At 44.5% G+C, this 18,007-nt stretch overlaps 3 protein-coding genes and 1 non-coding gene across 11 annotated transcripts in view; 2 read left to right on the top strand and 2 right to left on the bottom strand.

Annotated features, from left to right (window-relative positions):
* RBBP5 (RB binding protein 5, histone lysine methyltransferase complex subunit) overlaps window positions 1-7,616 on the bottom strand; it is a 39,601-nt gene extending 31,985 nt beyond the window's left edge. For 4 of the 6 annotated variants that reach the window (XM_043484951.1, XM_043484952.1, XM_043484955.1 and 1 more), the window contains exon 1: window positions 7,461-7,616. In XM_043484951.1, the coding sequence (XP_043340886.1) occupies window positions 7,461-7,479 (19 nt within the window). In that variant the 5' untranslated portion in view covers window positions 7,480-7,616. The remainder of the gene's footprint in view (window positions 1-7,460) is intronic. The other 2 variants (XM_043484954.1, XM_043484953.1) reach the window with 2 other exon arrangements.
* Window positions 7,617-13,789: 6,173 nt separating this feature from the next.
* On the top strand, window positions 13,790-15,037 carry LOC122451943 (prohibitin-2-like). Its single transcript, XM_043485125.1, has one exon. It carries the CDS (start codon window positions 13,980-13,982, stop codon window positions 14,862-14,864), a length of 885 nt encoding a protein of 294 aa, XP_043341060.1. The 5' UTR covers window positions 13,790-13,979; the 3' UTR covers window positions 14,865-15,037.
* Window positions 15,038-15,235: 198 nt separating this feature from the next.
* Window positions 15,236-18,007, bottom strand: part of DSTYK (dual serine/threonine and tyrosine protein kinase) — a 76,095-nt gene continuing 73,323 nt past the window's right edge. For all 3 annotated transcript variants that reach the window (XR_006272547.1, XM_043485120.1, XM_043485121.1), the window contains one exon: window positions 15,236-15,448. Coding sequence is in view for 2 of the 3 variants with exons in the window: in XM_043485121.1 (XP_043341056.1) it covers window positions 15,393-15,448 (56 nt within the window). In the remaining variant the exon portion in view is untranslated. The remainder of the gene's footprint in view (window positions 15,449-18,007) is intronic.
* Window positions 16,850-16,921, top strand: TRNAG-GCC. The gene has a single exon. It is a non-coding gene; the product is annotated as a tRNA-Gly (tRNA).

The raw sequence follows: 18,007 nt of genomic DNA, 5'->3' as shown, positions 1-18,007 counted from the left end.
TATGAATCAGCTATAAATTCTACAGAAAAGTAATTTCTAGCAATGTAAATAACTATAATCAAATTCCAAACACAAAAAATCTTAAGAGCTTATTATTCTACCATATAAGAAGGCATAATGGTATACAGCAAGGGGAGGGAGGGGGAAGAACAGGCCCACTCCAAACTCGTTCCAAAGGAACAAATAGCACAATGCATTCGAATGTATATCCTTGATCAAGAATGTTTAAGTCATACAATCCTGTGAGTAGATACTGAAAAATATTTGCTAAAACTCAATAGCTCATTCTAATAATAGCCAATGAAATGAGAAAATGAAACTATTGGTTTAAACATTAACATAGGAAATAACACTATTTTTCTTTTCTGGTATCACTATCTAGAAAACAGAAGAAATTTTAATTTAAAAAACCACCACCAAATTAGTAAGAAAATAAGGCAAGGTGGTTTTATATCAGGAAAACATTCTAACATTAATAGCTTTTCTCTACATTGGCAATTAATATCCCGAAATGAAAATGAAGGGGAAAATTCCATTCACAGTGGTTACAAACAAATATTTAAGGAAAAATGTAATAAGACATGCCATGTATAAAGAAGAAAGCTATAAAATCTTATTTAAGACCGTAAAATACGAATAAGTGAAAAGGCAATCTACAATGCATTCTGGGATAGAAAAGCTTAATGGTTTTCTCCAAAAACTGATAAATCTTATGCAATTCCAGATGGATTAAAGACAAATGTACAAGCAATTCTAAATGAACTGCAAGGCTGCTGATATATGATAAAAATGACATTTCAATTTAGTGGAGAATTTATTTTATATGGATGGACAACTAACTATCCATCTGAAAGAAAAAACAGCTCTGATTCCTCTCCCATATCACATATAAAAACAAATTTCAGGTAAATTAGTGATTTTTAAAATCAAAAATTTTAGAAAAAAATTTGAGAGATTCCATGTATAATATACAGTGGGGAAGACTTTAACGAAATTAGAAAACCAAAAGAAGAGAAATACATCTGATTATATAAAAACTGGAACATTTTGCATGGCACAAGGTCCCATAAACAAAAGATTTACAAAAACTGGCAATGTAGATGACGGATGAGAGTTGGTATCTATACTATAAAGCAAGTCTATATAACAATAAGGAAAACCAATCAAAAAGAAAGGCTAAAGAATATGAATAAACAAGAAGAAATAAGATGGCCTCTAAACAAAGGAAAACATCAAATTCAGAGAAATGTAAATCAAATGAAACATGAGATGCCACTTTCATCCATCAGACAGGAAAATTTAGAGACAGCGCACCTGCTGGGGGCAGAATGTGAATAAAGGAATATTTTCAGTCACTGTCTATAAAAATGGGAATTTTTACAGCAGTTTGGAAAAGGAATCTGACAGCATCTATTAAAAGCAAAAATATCCCTCATCTCAATAACCCTACAACTGGAAACCTAAACAGAACAATGGTACGTAAGGACAAGGGTTTTTAAAGTATTGCTCTTGATTGCAAAAAAAAAAAAAAAAACTCCTGCCCCCGAACTGGAAACAAAGTAAACGCCTATTAGTGGAATGAATGAACTGCTGTATTCAAAGATGGACTGTGGTCGTGTAGTCACTAAGTTGTGTCCAACTCTTTTGTGACCCGCCAGGCTCCTTGGTCCATGGGACTTCCCAGGCAAATATGGATAAATTACACTCATTCTCTTGAGAATTTTTATGTGTACTACTTAAGTGAAAAAAAGACACAAAGTATATATAATCCAATCTCATTTTTTTGTTAACATGTGTATATACACACATACAAATACGCAGAGAGAAAAATATGGAAGGAGATACATGGGATTATCAACAAAGAAAGGAGGAGGGAGGGGGAAAAAAAGATGACTTTAAAAAAAATAAACATTTATAGCAAATTCTCTGGTGGCTCAGCGGTTAGGACTCCACACTTCACGCAGAGGACAGAAGCTCAATCCCTGGTCGGGGATGAAGATCCCACGTGCCATGGCAAATAAAGACATAAACAAATAAATAAGCACTTATAGTTAAAATTCTATACTGTGTGTGTGTACCTAACATGAATGCATTAAAAATCATTAGCTCTGTCATCTCCTAATGTGTAGGAATAGGCTTCCCAGGTTGGTCAGCATTAAAGAGTCTGCCTGCAAATGCAGGAGACGTGTGTTTGATCCCTGGGTTGGAAAGCTCCCCCAGAGAAGGAAATGGCAACCCCTTCTAGTATTCTGGCCTGGAGAATTCCATGGACAGAGGAGCCTGGTTGGCTACAGTCCATGGGGTCTCAGAGCCAGACACAATTTAGTGACTAAACAACACTTGCATTGTTTCCACTGCTGTGATAAATATTTACTGTATAGGTTAATTTGAAACACATAAAGAAATTTAATGAGTTTTCTAAACTTGAACTCATGCTGGCTTATCAATTCTTTCAAGTACTCAAACTTGCATTTATCATTAGCAGCTACCCTTACTAAATGCTTGTGTGTCAAACTGTACTAAGATTTTCTGTATGCTGTCTCATTCAATCCTCTCCATTCACTATTAAGGGAGTACTATCATAATTCATTTCACAGTTAGATTAAGTCAAGTCATTTCCCAAACTAACAGTGAAAAACTGGCAAAACTGGAACCTGACCAAGAAACCGTACTCTTAAGTATACATGCACTATAATCTATAAACTTGCCCAAATTTGACCTCAAGGTTACTAGTCTATGATTTACAAAACTCACCTGTCCTTTATTAAAAAGTCAAAATCTTGCCCATCTCCTTTATTTCTGCATGTCTTTTCTCTCCCCAAGACACAAAGATCCTCAACACTTTCACATGCAAGTTCCTTCCAGCCCAAGGAACATAATTCAAGCAAGAGAAGTGAGCTAAATGACCCATCTAACCCTCTCTCTATGAAGGACTTCCCTTTGCAATGCCCACTGGTCACTCTATTTGCCCCGCTGCCCCCTCCTCCTTGCCTTCACACTCCACGTAATGAAGCCACCTCATTCTTACAGGATTGACCTTTGATCACATTAGCTTTCCTGAAACTTTTTTTTTTTTAATTATTACCTACAGTTCTTTTTTTTTTTTTAATGTGGACCCTTGTTTCTGTTTGGGTTTTCGGGTGAGAGGCATGTGGAATCTTCGCTCCCCGACCAGGGATTGAACCTGTAACCCCTGCGCTGGAAGGTGATGTCTTAGCCACTGGATGACCAAGGAAGGCCCTCCTGGCCTGATTCTTAAAAGCTGGTGCCAAGCAACTATATGCCAATGATTTAAAAACAAATAAAGCTGGTGTCACCCTCATATACTTTCAGCAACGCACCCTTCTCTTTTTGAGAATCTGAGTTTAGACTGCTTTCAGTGGGAGCACGCCAGTTCCTGCAGGGGCCTCCTCTTTTTTTCTAGTTACAATCCCTTCTCCAAACTGCCTTTTGGCTTTCTAGGTTTTTAGAGACTTCTTTCTCCCAGTCTGATGACATGGAACCTATTCCCTAAACTGCTGAACATCTTCCTCCTTAAAAACTTGGTATCAGGAACTCTTAAAATTTCAAGGTCCTTTTCTCCCAGTGGAAGTATTTTGGACTTGCCAACTAATTATTTCCTACTGTAACAGTTAGGTCCAGGTAGCAGTTTCCATTCCACTTCCTCAATCTAACAGGTGATGACAAGAGTCAGCACCATTTCTTTTTAGAGAAATGCAACCTGCAAGTGGCTAAGTAACTGATCTTACCGCAACCTAATCTGATGCCACGGCTGCTGTAATTACTACATTTCCCTGGCTCCACTCTGGCCTCCATTATCAATCCTTAACAAAGCTGCTACAGCCTGTTTTCTAGGCCCCAAATCTCATCACATCACTTACCTGCTCAAAAATCTCCCCTGCTAAAATAAACTATATACTAAAATCCTAGGCACAGTTTTAGAAAGCAATAATCTGGCCCCAACCAGTGTTTACTATTTTATCTTTGACTAAATCCCCATTAGCACCTGGGACAGAATCTTGCATAATCCCCCCTAAGCACCAGCTGTAAGCTACTATCATGTCCATGCCTCAAGTTTGCCCCTACTGTTCTCTGCACTGGTAATCACCTTCATCATCTCTTCCCTTTGGAAAAATCCTACTCCATCTTTACTGTCTGACTTAAATGACGCTTCTGCTATAAAATCATCCCCAAATTCTACTGCCGCCCCAACAACGCAGAATTAACTGCTCTTTCAGCTGGACTCCCATAATGGATTCCTACCATTTATTGTGGTTCCACATCATACCGTCATTTGTTCACACCCCTCTCCTCCTGTGTGTGCATTAGTCGCTCAGTGTGTCCAACTGTTTGCGATCCCTATGGACTGTGGCCCACTAGGCTTCTCTGTCCATAGAATTCTCCAGGCAAGAACACTGGGGTGGATTGCCACTCCCTTCTCCAGAGGAACTTCCTAGCCCTGAAGTCCCCTCAGACCAGGGACTGAGCCCTGGTCTCCTGCGTCACAGGCTGATTCCTTACCATTTGAGCTACAGGGAGGTCCTCTCCTAGTTCTACGTATCTATCTGGGGCAAAAACTGTACTTACTTCAGTGTTTACCAAACATTAGGACCCAATCCACCACAAAGGGATAAATCATTCAGTGAGCCACACAAGTTCTTTAATAGATTAGAACAGAAGATATCAGAGGCCACTGAGCAAAACAACAATTAGTATCATTTTGAGAAACTTAGTTACATGTATATACAATGGGTTATGACAAAATACATTTCTTACTGTGAGTTGAAGTTAAGTTTGAAAAACTTACTTAACTTTTATCTCCAGTGCATACTGCCTAATACACAGCAAGGCCTCGGTGGCTAAGACTCAGTGCTCCCAACGCAGGGGGTCTGGGTTTGAACCCTGGCCAGGAAACTAGATTCCACACGCTGCAACTAAGACCCGGCAGAGCCCAATAAATAAATAAATTTTTTTTTAAAAGAGAAAGTGGTTGCAGAGGTAAAGTATGTGAGAGTCCACACTGAGAACACATTACCACCCTCTCCTTACAGCCAGACACGCTTTAGTGTGCCCCCACAGTCACGTCACTTCTGTCCCTGTCTCCTCTTCAATAATCAACCTTCTCACTGGGAAAATTCAGTCACTGCCATAGAAGATTATAGCCTTTGAATCCCGTCAGTCTTTTAAACTGTCTAACCTTCCAATGCTAATGTTCCTTCCTAAGTTTTACCTGCATGAAAATTCTGTACCATACAAGAAAACTCCGTCCTATGACTCTGCTCTCTTTCAAGGTATGAGCCTATTACTTCTCCTCCATCCCCAAGTTTTTTAAAACAAGAATCAACTCTGCCTCCATTCCATCTCCCACATCTCCCCAAACTGTAATTAGCTTCTGTTCAAGTTGCTAAGGAGTCCCAAGTTGCCCAAAAAGTGAGTAGCCCTTTCTCAGTTCTGAGCCTCAACTGCTCTACAATTGCTTCTTTGGAAGACAGCACACTAACCTGTATGCTCTTTCACCTCTAATGAATACATTTATGAAAAGCACTTGAAATCAGGCCTAGCTCACAGTAAGCAGCATGTAACCGTTAGCTGGTATGTTATCACTCATTCCTCCTCTTATCCTTGAGAGAGCGATTACTATCCAAGATTCTGTCCTCACCGGTTACCTTTTCTTCGCCTCCCACTTTCTCCCTGGGTCTTATCATCTACCCACAAGGTTTTGATTAGCTTACCTGTAGGAGTATTATAAATCTCTCATAAAAACAAACCTCTCTCCTAAATCCCAGGTCAACACTTGACATACCCAATGTTAATTGTCTTTTCCAGATGTTCTTAAATGTTTATGAATAGCACCACGATTGAGTCCCATCATTTTTCACTCCCCTCTCTTCCTCACCACCAGCACCGCCACCACCACCACCACGATAAGCAATCAATTTTCAAACTGTCAACTCTACATTCTCTCTGTCTTTTCTTCCCATTTTCTAGTTCAGATCTTCTGTATCCCTCATCTACCCTAGCCCTCCAAGCTTGTTTCACAGCTTCCAAGACTCCACCCCACACTGTTGTCAGATAAACCTTTTTTTAAAAAAATCATAGCTCTGACTGAGTTACTTAACAGGTCAAAACCTTTTACGCATCTGCTCTACTTTCCTTAAAAAGCAACACTTCTCAGCTGGGCATTTAAGAGCCCCCACAGACCAGACAGCAACAACCCTGTCTCTTCACCTTCTCAGGTTATTCACAGTACCCACAACCCGGCCAAGCGGGAAAGTATCTTTAGGATTCATTTCACTGACACCTTAGCGCAAACATATTCCTAAGAAGCATTCCTCCCAATATTTTCAACATTTTGCCAGTCTTAGATATCCACTCAAAACTGCAAATCCTCCACAGGTTTTGTTTTTCTTTCTGGATTACCTTTCTTGCTCTGCCCCAAAGATATTCACTCCCTCTTTTCTTTTAGATGTTCTTAGCCCTTTGCTGTTGTTGTTTAGTGGCCAGTCTGTCTGACTCTTTCGTGATCCCATGGACTGGCATTTCCCAGGCAAGAATACTGAAGTGAGTTGCCATGTCCTTCTCCAGGGGATCTTCCCTACCCAGGGATCGAACCTGAGTCTTCTGCATTGCAGGCGGATTCTCTCTCTACCGCTCAGCCACCAGGGAAGCCCTTAAAAGCAAAAACCACTCCTTAAAAAGCTTTATAGTCCTTAGGAGCGTCAGCATATCTTCTGAATTTAATTTTTTTAAAAACATAAACAAACATATTAAGTCACTTAGAAGTTCTTGAAAACCTGACATCCTTAGGCTATGATGCTAAACGTTACCTGATGAAAACCCAGAAAGACCTACAGTTTATAAAGAGATTGAGTAAAGGGTGGGGAAGAAATGAATCAGAGTGTGTGACAAGAGAAAACGGCCTTCCAGCTCACTGTTCAGTGTTTGACACAGCGTCCCTGCTAAGTAACATAAAGTCAAGGCAACTGGATTCCAGCGCCAACTGTACCATTTACTTGCTTAGTGCCTTCAGGTCAGCAGCCTCTGAGTTTTTCATTTACTCAATGAGGCACTGCTACTACAAAACACACAAGTTCCCCTCCTTAGGCACCCATGTTTCACCAAACCCTGACAAGTGCTCAGAGCCTCACCTCACTTCCTAGGTTCCCGCCCCAGCGTAACTCTGGTCCTGCTCTGGGCTCCTGCAGCACCTGTATTCGAAAGTAACTCGCAAACTACCTGTCCCTGTCGTTCCACAACTGAACTGCAAAGCACGCCCGAAGAGAGCGACAAACTCCGCTCGGGCAGATGCCCGGCTTCCCGCCCCAGTCGCCGCTCCAGACCGAGGCGCCCACAGATCCGTCCAGAGCCGGGTCCCTGAGGCTGCAGGCGCGTCCCCTCCGCCTGGGCCCCTCCTTTCCAGGACCGAAGCTTCCCCCGGACGCAGCCACAGCCCTCCTCACCCAGCAACTCGAGGTTCATGCCTGAGGACTCCGGCCGCCCGGCCTCGGCTCAGCGACGACACCCGCGCCCGCGCCCGCCCGCGAAGCCCGCGTCCGAGTCGGGGGCGCCGCAGAGCGCCGGCGCAGGCCCCGGAGACTCCCTGCTTCAGAGGACCCCGCGGCTTCCGCCGCCTGCCCTCGCTTCCGCCTTCGTTTCCGGGGGGCTGTCCACAAATATGCCTAACCAAAAAGAAGACGGACCACCCTCGGAACCACTTGAATGTGGTATTTTTTAAGGAACGAAAATGCTGTCGTCACTCGGTTTTTCCCACGTGCCAGAGTTTGGGGCTGTCCCCGCGAGGCGCGAGGTAAGTGAGTTAGACGGTTCAGGCACAGACTTAGACGACTCACCCGCCCTTGCTGTGTGCTCCGCGCGCCGTCCCGGCGGGGTGCCTCGGCCGCGACTGAAAGGTTCCGGCTGGGTGCCGCTTAAGTAAAGGGGCCCGCGGGACAGGTCGGTCCCAGAGCTTGCGGCGGGTCTCACGGCGGTCAGGGCGGTACTCAGCCCGTGCGCGCGCTGCTTGTCGGGTACCTGTCTTAGTCTGGGAAAGTTATTTCACGTTTGTAAAGGTATGTGTCGATCCCACGGAAACGTCCAGTGGCATTTATACAAGGATCTACCCTGTACCCAGCGTTCGCCAGGACGCCGAAAGTGAATGGGAACGAGAGGTGACTGCGTTCCCTGGAGCTCAACCAGGCGGGGCTGTGATGAGATGCCCAAAGCAACGACAGAACGGTTGATGTAATTAGCGAACGGGCAAATTCTATATAAACGAGCTTTGAGTATGGGTGCTGTGGGCAATCATAAAAAAAAAAAAAAAAGCAAAGACAGGCATAAGTGGCTGCAAGAAAAAAAAAAGGACTGAAGCTAGATCCTCTTATCTAGATTTAAAACCAGTCATCCCAGCTTCACTCTTAGTACTAACTTACCCTTTGGGCAGTATTTTGTCCTCCGTGCCTCAGTCTTGTTATATGTAAAATGAGGGTGGTGCTTACAGGGTTATTGTGAAGATTGAGTTAACACATATAAAATACTTAGAACAGCAAATGCCTACTAAATGTTAACTATTACTACTTTCCCCCCTAAATTATTTCACTTCCTTGAGACTGTTAAGGTAGCTGGTGGCTCCATTTCACCAAGTGCAGTAATTGAGGCCCAGAGAAACTAGGCATGTTAAAGAAAAAACCATCAAAGGCCCAAAACGGCATCACTTGTACTAAGTACAAAAGTACTTAAAAGTACTAAAGCCGCAGATAACTGAATCTAGATCTAATACCTGACCTAAGTGCTCTCTCAGCCTTCCCCAGAAACGTAGTCTTTATCGGCTCATCTGAAGTTTTCTGGTCAGCACCAACGAGGTAATTCTCTCCTGGGCCCTCTCCACTCCAGCCTCCACCCCAAACTCCCCCTGAAGGAGCAATCTGCATGATAAAACCCCTGCCATTTCCTTCCTCCCTGAAAGAAGGTTTCTTGGCCTAAAAATTATCCTTTCTTTTCTTCTGCTAATAGCTCCCTTACCCCACCCTTCTTCCTATAAGAAGCTTCTGAAATGGCAATCCACTCCAGTACTCTTTTCTGGAAAATCCCATGGGTGGAGGAGCCTGATGGGCTACAGTCCATGGGGTTGCAAAGAGTAGGACACGACTGAGCGACTTCACTTTCTTTCTGTTTTGTACATTCTCCCGGAGTGCCCTTCTGTTTACTAGATGGGATGTTACCGATCTAGTTTAATAATGCCAATTAGATCTTCAAATTTAGTGGGTTGGATTTTGGTTTTTAACAGGCAAATTGCATTCCTTCACATATCCAAAACATTGCCAAAATGTCATCCAAAATATTTTACTATTAACAATGACTGTAGGAGTATTTCTGCACACCCTTGTGATCATTCATTATTAATCTGTCCTCTGAAACTCTCAGTTGGGGATAGGTGAAAAAATGTCATGGTTACATTTATTTCTTAATGAGGATGATCATCAGTTTTTCACATGTACAAATGTGTGTTTTCCTCTTCTGTGAGGTGATCTGTGCATATCCTTCACCTATTTTTTGGATGGAGTATTCATCTTGTAGGATTTTTAGGCAAGGAATAATCTGATCAGATTGATGTTTAAGAAAGAAAATAAGGACAGTGTGGAGTAGGGATTGATTAGAGGGGTGGAGAGTAGTCAGGAGATTACTGTAGTAATTTTGTAGAAATGAGGAAGACTTACTTAACTCAGAGTCACAGTGGAGGAAAGAGAAGGCAATGCGTTCAGGAGAGAGGTACCAGACAGAGCTGACCAAAAGGGAAGGACATGTTGCACGCGGAAAGGAACAGGAGGTCAGTGGGCTGGTGTTGCTGTAGGAGGTAGATGGGCTCCAGGTTAGGCATTTACAGCTAGCCTCCTGTTTACATTTCATGGGGCATGAAGAAGTGGGCTCCAGGCTGGGTACTTAAAACTTAGCATTTCTTGAGCCGAGAGATAGGTGGGCTCCAGCTAAGGCATTTACAGTCAGCCTTCTGTTTGCCCTCCGAAATGGAAGTGACAACAGAAACAGGGTAAAGAGCCAGTGTTGGTCTCTTACAAATACCTTAAGGTAACAGTCATGACAAGGACCCAGAGGGGTGAAACCCTGTTAAGAGTAAAGAATTAAGGGATCTCCACTCCCCCTTCTTTTTGGACAAGGGAGACAGTATACTTTTGCAGAAAGGCTCCTTGTGGATCAAAAGTCAAGAGATACTGCCAGGCCATAATGAACCTTGCTCCTCTCAGAAGCCTGCACTTCGAGATCCATGTTGGCTGAGGGGTGCGTGTGTACCCAGGGGAGGCTCCCAGGTAGGTCAGGTGTGGGAAGAGAAAGCAGACGATTGCCCAGAAGGAAGACAAAGGCCCGGCAGAACTGCCTCTTTACCGTGCCCCTCCCCACTAGGGGAGACGCCCAAACCTTTTCTCTCTGGGGGTGCGTCTCTGCCTTGCTTCTGTCTTAACTGTTGTGGGATGGGCTTGGGTTGGAAAAGAATTTCCAGACATGAGACAGAATGAGAGGGAAATATAGTTTATTAGAGTGGGAGATGCTGTTAGTTAAAGGGAGAACCGACGTTGGTCCACTTTTATAGCCAGGGTCCAGGGAGTGGGATAGGGGTCTTGCAGGTCATTTGCTGATTGGATGCGGCTCGTATACTGGGTGGGGGAAGAGTAAGGCAGATACCTCCTCCCTGTGGGGTGGCGCGGAGACAGGTTATACTGCTCAGGAGGACCTGAAATCCATTAACAGTTACAGCATGGGGGAGGGAAGGATGATAAGGGTCTGGTTTTTCTGTTCCTGCATTCCAGGACCCTCCTCAGTTTCATCTGCTCCTTCGTCCTTGGGTCCCTTGGGTCACCACGTTAAAACGTTTCTCTGAGTGCTGTCCCACTTGTGCTCTGTCTCTAGTGATAAATTTGTACCTGCATTTACACTTTCGGCCTCCATAATAAAATGCATTTTTCACTGGGCGCCAAGATCAGTATGACTTCCATGTTCCTGTTTTGCCAAAATAGAGAATGTAGGGAAAGAAATAGCTTTGGTAATGTAGGTGAAGAGGACCCCAATGGGGCATGTTAGGCTTGAGGAGCCTGTGAGAAATTCAAGTGCTCCTATAGATGTGAAGTTCAGAGAAGTCTAAGCTAAAGATCTTCTGTATTTCACGAATTCTACTGTGTATACTTTCCCACATTTAAAAATCTCTGAAATAGAAATATTTCTTACATTTGATTGTATCTCATAATTATCTAGCAGTGGGTTTGTTTCTTAGCACTAAGAATAACTAAGATAGGATAGTCAGGTGTCTTATACTTGTAGTATCTTTGATGAAAAAGTGTTACTGGTAGTTTGTTATTGGTAGACTTCTACTTTACAAAAGTCTTTTTTTTTTCCCCAAACAAGTTGTACAGCATGCAAAATCCCAATTCCCTTGCCAGGAATCACACCCTTGCCCCCCCTGCAGTGTAAGTGCAAAGTCCCAACCACTAGACTGCCAGGAAATTGTCTACAAAGTCTTATTAATACTACCAACTGCAAAGGAAGGTACCCAGATTTGCATGTTGAAGGAGAGAAAGGGAAATTTAATATTCTTCCTTCTCACCCTGAAGCAGCTTGTACCAGTCATTCAGATTGTTTGTAAGAAAGAACTTTTTTTAAGCTAGGCCCTCATTAAAGGCTTTGACAGATCCTCCTGAAATTAGGCCAGCAGGTATTTACCTCTTTTCCAGGTAAAATTCAGGAATTCTCTGAGTGGAGCACCTCCTGATCAGCCAGAGTTTGTTCTACAGCTGGTTCAAATCACAGGGACTATGGTGAGGGCCAGGAGATTATTGTAACATGTCAAGGATATAACCAGTGGTTCTCAGCTTTAGCCACACTAAATTTCTTCTCACTGGAATTTCTTGGGCATTTCAAAATAACATAGGTGCCTGAGCCCCACACCAGAGATCTTGGCATTCATTACAGAATCTACCTAGAGCATTCCTAGGCATGTTATATTAAAAAACTCCTGGGTGATTTTAATGTTCAGACAAAGTTGAGACCCACTACTGTAGTACAGGACTGGGGTGCCACCCAAATTATTGGCTGAAACAGAGTGAAGACTTTCTCAGAAAGTCTCAGAAATACCCCTGACCACAGTCTACGCTTATTGTCAGAGATTACAGACTTCAAAGGGAGAGCGAAGAAAGAAAACATTTTATGGACAGTAACATTAGCACAGCTCCCAGTTCCTAAAGAAAGGCAGGATTGGCAGAGGAGAATGATCTGTGACAATCACTTGAATATATACCTCCAGCTATGGAAAAATACACATACACCTGCTGTTTGTAATTGCAAAATATTGGAAACCACCTAAGTCTTCATGGGCTTCCCTGATAACTCAGATGGTAAAGAATCCACCTGCAATACAGGAGACCTGGGTTTGATCCCTGGGTCGAGAAGACCCAGCTGGAGAGGGTGCTCAGCAGCAAGAGGAGCCAGCGCGGGGGAAGCCCCCAACTGCCGCAGCCAGAGAAGAGCCCCCGCAGCGGTGAAGACCCAGCACAGACAAGAATAAGTAAATAACACACTTTAAAGATTGAGAAAGAGCTCTGTGAACTGATATAAAGTGGTCACCAAAATGGGCTTCCCTGGTAGCTCAGCTGGTAAAGAATCTGCCTGCTCTGCAGGAAATCTGGGTTTGATCCCTGGGTTGGGAAGATCCCCTGAAGGAGGGCATGGCAACTCACTCCAGTATTCTTGCCTGGAGAATCCCCATGGACAGAGGAGCCTGGTGGGCTACAGTCTGTGGGGTCGCACAGAGTCAGACAGGACTGAGCGACTAAGCACTCACGCACACACACAACACAGTTGCCAAAACGCTGCCAAGAGAGAAACACAAAGCACAAAGATTTATCTTTAGAATGCTGCTCTAAGTAAGAAAGGAATTTGAGGAAACATACTGTGTTTGCCCGTTTGTGTAAAAGAAATGCAGAAAAGATACAGCAGAATATAAGGGGACTGGTCCCCTATAGGGAACGGGTATGAAGAGAAGGGCAGAAGTTGGGGGAGGTAAACGTGAGTGGGGTGATGGAGATGAGGAAGTGGTGACTGACCCTCAGAGCCGTGGTGGCGTACCACATACCCCCAAATAAAGTAAAACCAACTAGGCTGTGGAGAGAACCAAGTGGAATAAAAGTACCAACAGTGACCCTATTATAAAGCAGTCACATAGCCACACTGAAAAGGATGGGGAGGAAAGAACTAATGTGAACTGGGAAACAGCATCTTGATTGGATACCATAAGCCTGAAGACAAAAAGAACTATAGAACTTCCTGGTGACCCAGTGGTTAAGAATCAGCCTGCCAATGCAGGGGCATGGGTTCGATCCCTGGCCCTGGTCCAGGAAGGTTCCACATGCCTGGGGGCAACTCAGCTCATGCACCGAAACCACTGATCGCCAGCTCCTCCACAAGAGAAGCCGCCTAAATAAGAGGCCCGAGCACTGCAGCTGGAGTGGCCCTTGCTCGCCACGTCTAGGGAAAGCCCATGAAGCAACAAAGACCCAGTGCAGCCAATAAATTTTAAAAAGAACTAAAGAAAGTATCACCACTAGGTAGACACTGGTAGTTGGTGCAGACAAGTTCCTTTAATGAGTGATAAGGGCAGAAGTTTGAGAAGAAACAGCATTTGCATACTCTCAAAATGTCTACCATAAGATACTTATTGAGAAGCTCAATAGAAGTCACTTTAAGTGATAAATGTCAACATCACCAATAATAAGCTGCATAACATCAGGAACCTGTGATATAATTCACTGAGGATGCACATCATACCTGTAATATTCAGTCTACTTATGCTAAAACATCAAACTCAAATTGAGGAGCCTTTGACAAAATGACTGACTAGTACTCTTCAAAAAAGTCAATCAGCCCGCGAGCACCTGGGGCCTGGACCCTCGTGTGAAGGGTGACATCCCTAAGCGGGGAGCATGGTAGAGGTGGGCCAACACCCCCTTCTTACCACTGGTGCCGCCGGCCTCAAGACCGAGCATGGCCCAGAACTTGAAGGACTTAGCAGGATGGCTGCCCTCCAGGCCCTGGGTATGGGCACAGCGCTGAAGCTACTGCTGGGGGCCAGCGCCGTGGCCTACGGCATCCACAAATCGGTGTTCACCGTGGAAGGAGGGCACAGAGCCATTTTCTTTAATCGGATTGAAGGCGTGCAGCAGGACACCATTCTGGCCGAGGGCCTTCACTTCAGGATCCCCTGGTTCCAATACCCCATCATCTATGACATTCGGGCCAGACCCCGAAAAATTTCCTCCCCCACAGGCTCCAAAGACCTGCAGGTGGGGAACATCTCCCTGCGGGTGCTGTCCCAACCCAGTGCCACGGAGCTGCCCAGCATGTACCAGCGCCTGGGGCTGGACTGCAAGGAGCGGGTGTTGCCGTCCATTGTCAACGAGATGCTCAAGAGCGTGGTGGCCCAGTTCAACGCCTCCCAGCTGATCACCCAGCGGGCCCAGGTGTCCTTGCTGATCCGACGGGAGCTGACAGAGAGGGTCAAGGACTTCAGCCCCATTCTGGACGACGTAGCCATTACCCAGCTGAGCTTCAGCCGAGAGTACATGGCTGCTATGGAAGCCAAACAAGTGGCCCAGCAGGAGGCCCAGCGCTCCCAGTTCCTGGCGGAGAAAGCGAAGCAGGAACAGTGGCGGGAGATCGTGCAGGCGGAGGGTGAGGCCGAGGCAGCACGGGTGCTGGGAGAGGCCCTGAGCAAGAACCCAGGTTATATCAAGCTGCGCAAGATCCGGGCAACCCAGAACATCTCCAAGACGATCGCCACCTCACAGAATCGTATCTCTCACTGCTGACAACCTCATCCTCAACCTACAGGGTGAAAGTTTCACCCGGGGAAGTGACAGTCTCATCACGGGTAAGAAATGAGCCTGGTGACCAAGAACTCTGCTTCCAGGGAGGAAGTGGATCTGTTTCTGCCCTGGTGTTTGAGGAGTCACCTTGGGGCCCACCCCACCCCCACCCCACCCTCACCCCCCTATCATGAGATGGTCCCTCTGCATCGCTCCTCCCAACCCTTCTGATGAACAAAGACTGACCACTTCTGGGGCAATGACTTTCCTCCCTGTGTTGGCCAGGGGTGTTGGGACAGTGTGATTTCTCAGTGATTTGCTACTGTGTTGATTCCTCCCTGGTGGTCCGGAGGCGATAACCACCACCCCAGGAATTCTCAATAAATTTTTATTACTGAAGCTGAAAAAAAAAAAAGTCAATCATGAGAAATAAGGAAAGACTAAGGAGCTTTTACAGACTGCACAAGACTACACAGGGAGAGAACCAAGTACAATGTGCGGTCCTGGACAAGATCCTAAAGTAGAGAGACATCAGGGCTGGACCCAGAGAGGGTCATATGGAGTCAGACGTCCTTTATATGTGGAACCTGAAAAGAAACAATACAAATGAACTTTCTTACAAAACAAAAGTACTCACAGACTTAGAAAACAAAGTCATGGTTGCAGGGTGTGTGTGGAGGGGAGGGATAGTTAAGGATTTGGGGAAGGTCATGTACACACTGCTATATTTAAAATGGATAATGGACAAAAACCTATTGTATAGCACATGGAGCTCTGCTCAAAGTTAGGTTTCAGCCTAGATGGGAGGCAGGGGTTTGGGGGAGAATGGATACATGTATATGTATGGCTGAGTCCCTTCACTGCTCACTATTAGGTCTTTAGTTAGTAGTATTGCAACAATGTTAATTTTGGAGGTTCTGATAACTGTACTGGAGTTAAGGTACAGATGGTGACATTAGGGGAAAATGGAGGAGGGATATATGGGAACTGGTAAGCCTATCTTTGCAACTTATTTCTATAAGTCTAAAATTAATTCAAGTTAAAAAGGACAGGGGCTTTCCTGGTGGTTCAGTGATCAAGAATTGGCCTTCCAGAGTAGGGAACATGGATTCGATCCCTGGTCCAGAAACTAAGATCCCACATGCCATGGGGCAACTAAACCCAAGCGCCATAACTAGAGAGAAGCCCATGCGCCTCAAAGAAGACCTCGTGTGCTGCAACAAAAAATCAATGCAGCCCAAAAGAAATACTCCATGTTTCCACTGCAGGGTACATGGGTTTGATCTGTGGTGGGGAAACTCAGGTCCTGCAGGGTGCTCGGCACCACCGAAGAAGAGAAAGACATTATCTTCTCCTCCAGCTCTTCTCATGAGAGTGGTTCATGCAAATCTATTTTGCCTAACAATAAAATGAAGGCACAAAAACTTAGAAATAAATGGGTGGCTCAGTGATAATTAATGTAAATAATTCAGGCAATTCCACATAAATTACTGGATCGGAAGAGGGGATAAGAGAGCCCAATAATGGTGTAAAACATGTCAATCTAAAGTGATAAATTAAAAAAAAACAGGAAACACTGGTTCCAACTCTAGCACACAGAGTCTAGAAATTCCTTTTGGAGGCTGTTCATCCAGGTCCATCGGGTGAAGCAGCTTCAGGGCATGAGACCTGTATAGTCACATAAGACCCCACACTTAGAAGGGCCACACACTTGGTTTAATGTTCTGCTGTTGCCATCTTGAAAGTCTTAATTTTTGAACAAGGAAGTGCTGCCTTTTCATTTTGCACAGGGCCGTGCAGATCACGTAGCTTGTTCAGTCTGTCTCCGCTTGTTAGCCACAAGTGTGCAGAAGGAGGACCTTGGGCACATGGTGCTCAGTATCCCCTGCCACAGTTGACTGCTCTGTGGGTAAGACCCTAATTCAAACTGCACTCGAGGAGACTTCTTACCCGAGAATTTGAAGGAGGAGCTAATTGGCCTCTGAGCTTCCCTGGTGGCTCAGTGGGTAAAGCGTCTGCCTGCCATGTGGGAGACCTGGGTTCGATCCCCAGGTCGGGAAGTTCCGCTGGAGAAGGAAATGGCAACCCACTCCAGGACTCTTGCCTGGAAAATTCCATGGACGGAGGAGCCTGGTGGGCTGCAGTCTATGGGATTGCAAGGAACTGCACATGACTGAGTGACTTCACGTCTCACTTCTAATTGGCCTCCATAGTCTGACACTTCTAGTGAAGAGAAGAGACATATTAGAGGGCCATTTGCTCCTAAACCATGATAGTTGGCCTCAGATTGAATAATAGTTTCAGAAACAAGTCAAAGATGATACTTTCTGCGCCCAGTTTGTTTCCAAGAAGATACTGTGTTAATTTCCTCTCATTCTGTTAAATATCTTGGACCTTTGTAAAAGATAACCTTTTGGGGTTCTTTTTTTGGGGGGTGGGCACCACATGGCATTCAGGATCTTACTGCCCCAACCAGGCCCCCTGCATTGGAAGGTCTGAGTCTTAACCATTAAACTGCCAGAGAAGCCCCAAAGACAGCCTTTTGGTTTGTGCTATCCCAAAACATTTTTATTGATGGGCAAGAATGCTAACTAATTCTGCTCCCCAGCAATGGAGAGTGTTCAAACCCCATGTTGTGTTGGAAAGGTTTTAAGGAAGGAAGTATCATTTCAAACTGCAAAGACTTACAAAACTATTTCTAAAACCAAACCCAGACATTCAAAATCACTTTACAAGAGAAAATCCACAGTTGCTCCTCTTTAAAGACAGGAAAACATTGCATAAAGGAAAAAGCAACACATAAACCCTTGGTTGGTTTCCCCTCAGTTCTCTGGCTCTCCAATTCACTGTGATTATTTCCATCATCTTTTGTGGACTGGATGCTAATATACTTGAAGTTCAAATTAAAGCCCTTCAAGAACATTAGACAAAACCTGATGGGATTTTCAATGCAGTTTTTTCCCCCATTTACCTTTGTACCCCTAGTCTAATAGGGCCTTTTTTTTTTTTCAAAGAAAGTTATATAACTTGTTATAGAAGTCAGAGTTCAGGCTATGGGTGCTCCAAAAAAGAGAAAAATTGCTCCGTTTGGCAATAAACCTTTATAGAAGGAAAAAGAAACTTATTTCCCGGTGTCTTCACCCTCA

This window comes from Cervus canadensis, chromosome 13 (assembly GCF_019320065.1).
Source record: "Cervus canadensis isolate Bull #8, Minnesota chromosome 13, ASM1932006v1, whole genome shotgun sequence".
NCBI lineage: Eukaryota > Metazoa > Chordata > Mammalia > Artiodactyla > Cervidae > Cervus > Cervus canadensis.
Note: the sequence above shows the minus strand (reverse complement) of the source record. Positions and strands in the feature narration are given on the sequence as shown.

What these genes read in the sequence shown, in the direction of transcription:
- LOC122451943 (XM_043485125.1), top strand. Translation starts at nt 13,980, where the DNA reads ATGGTAGAGGTGGGCCAACACCCCCTTCTTACCACTGGTGCCGCCGGC.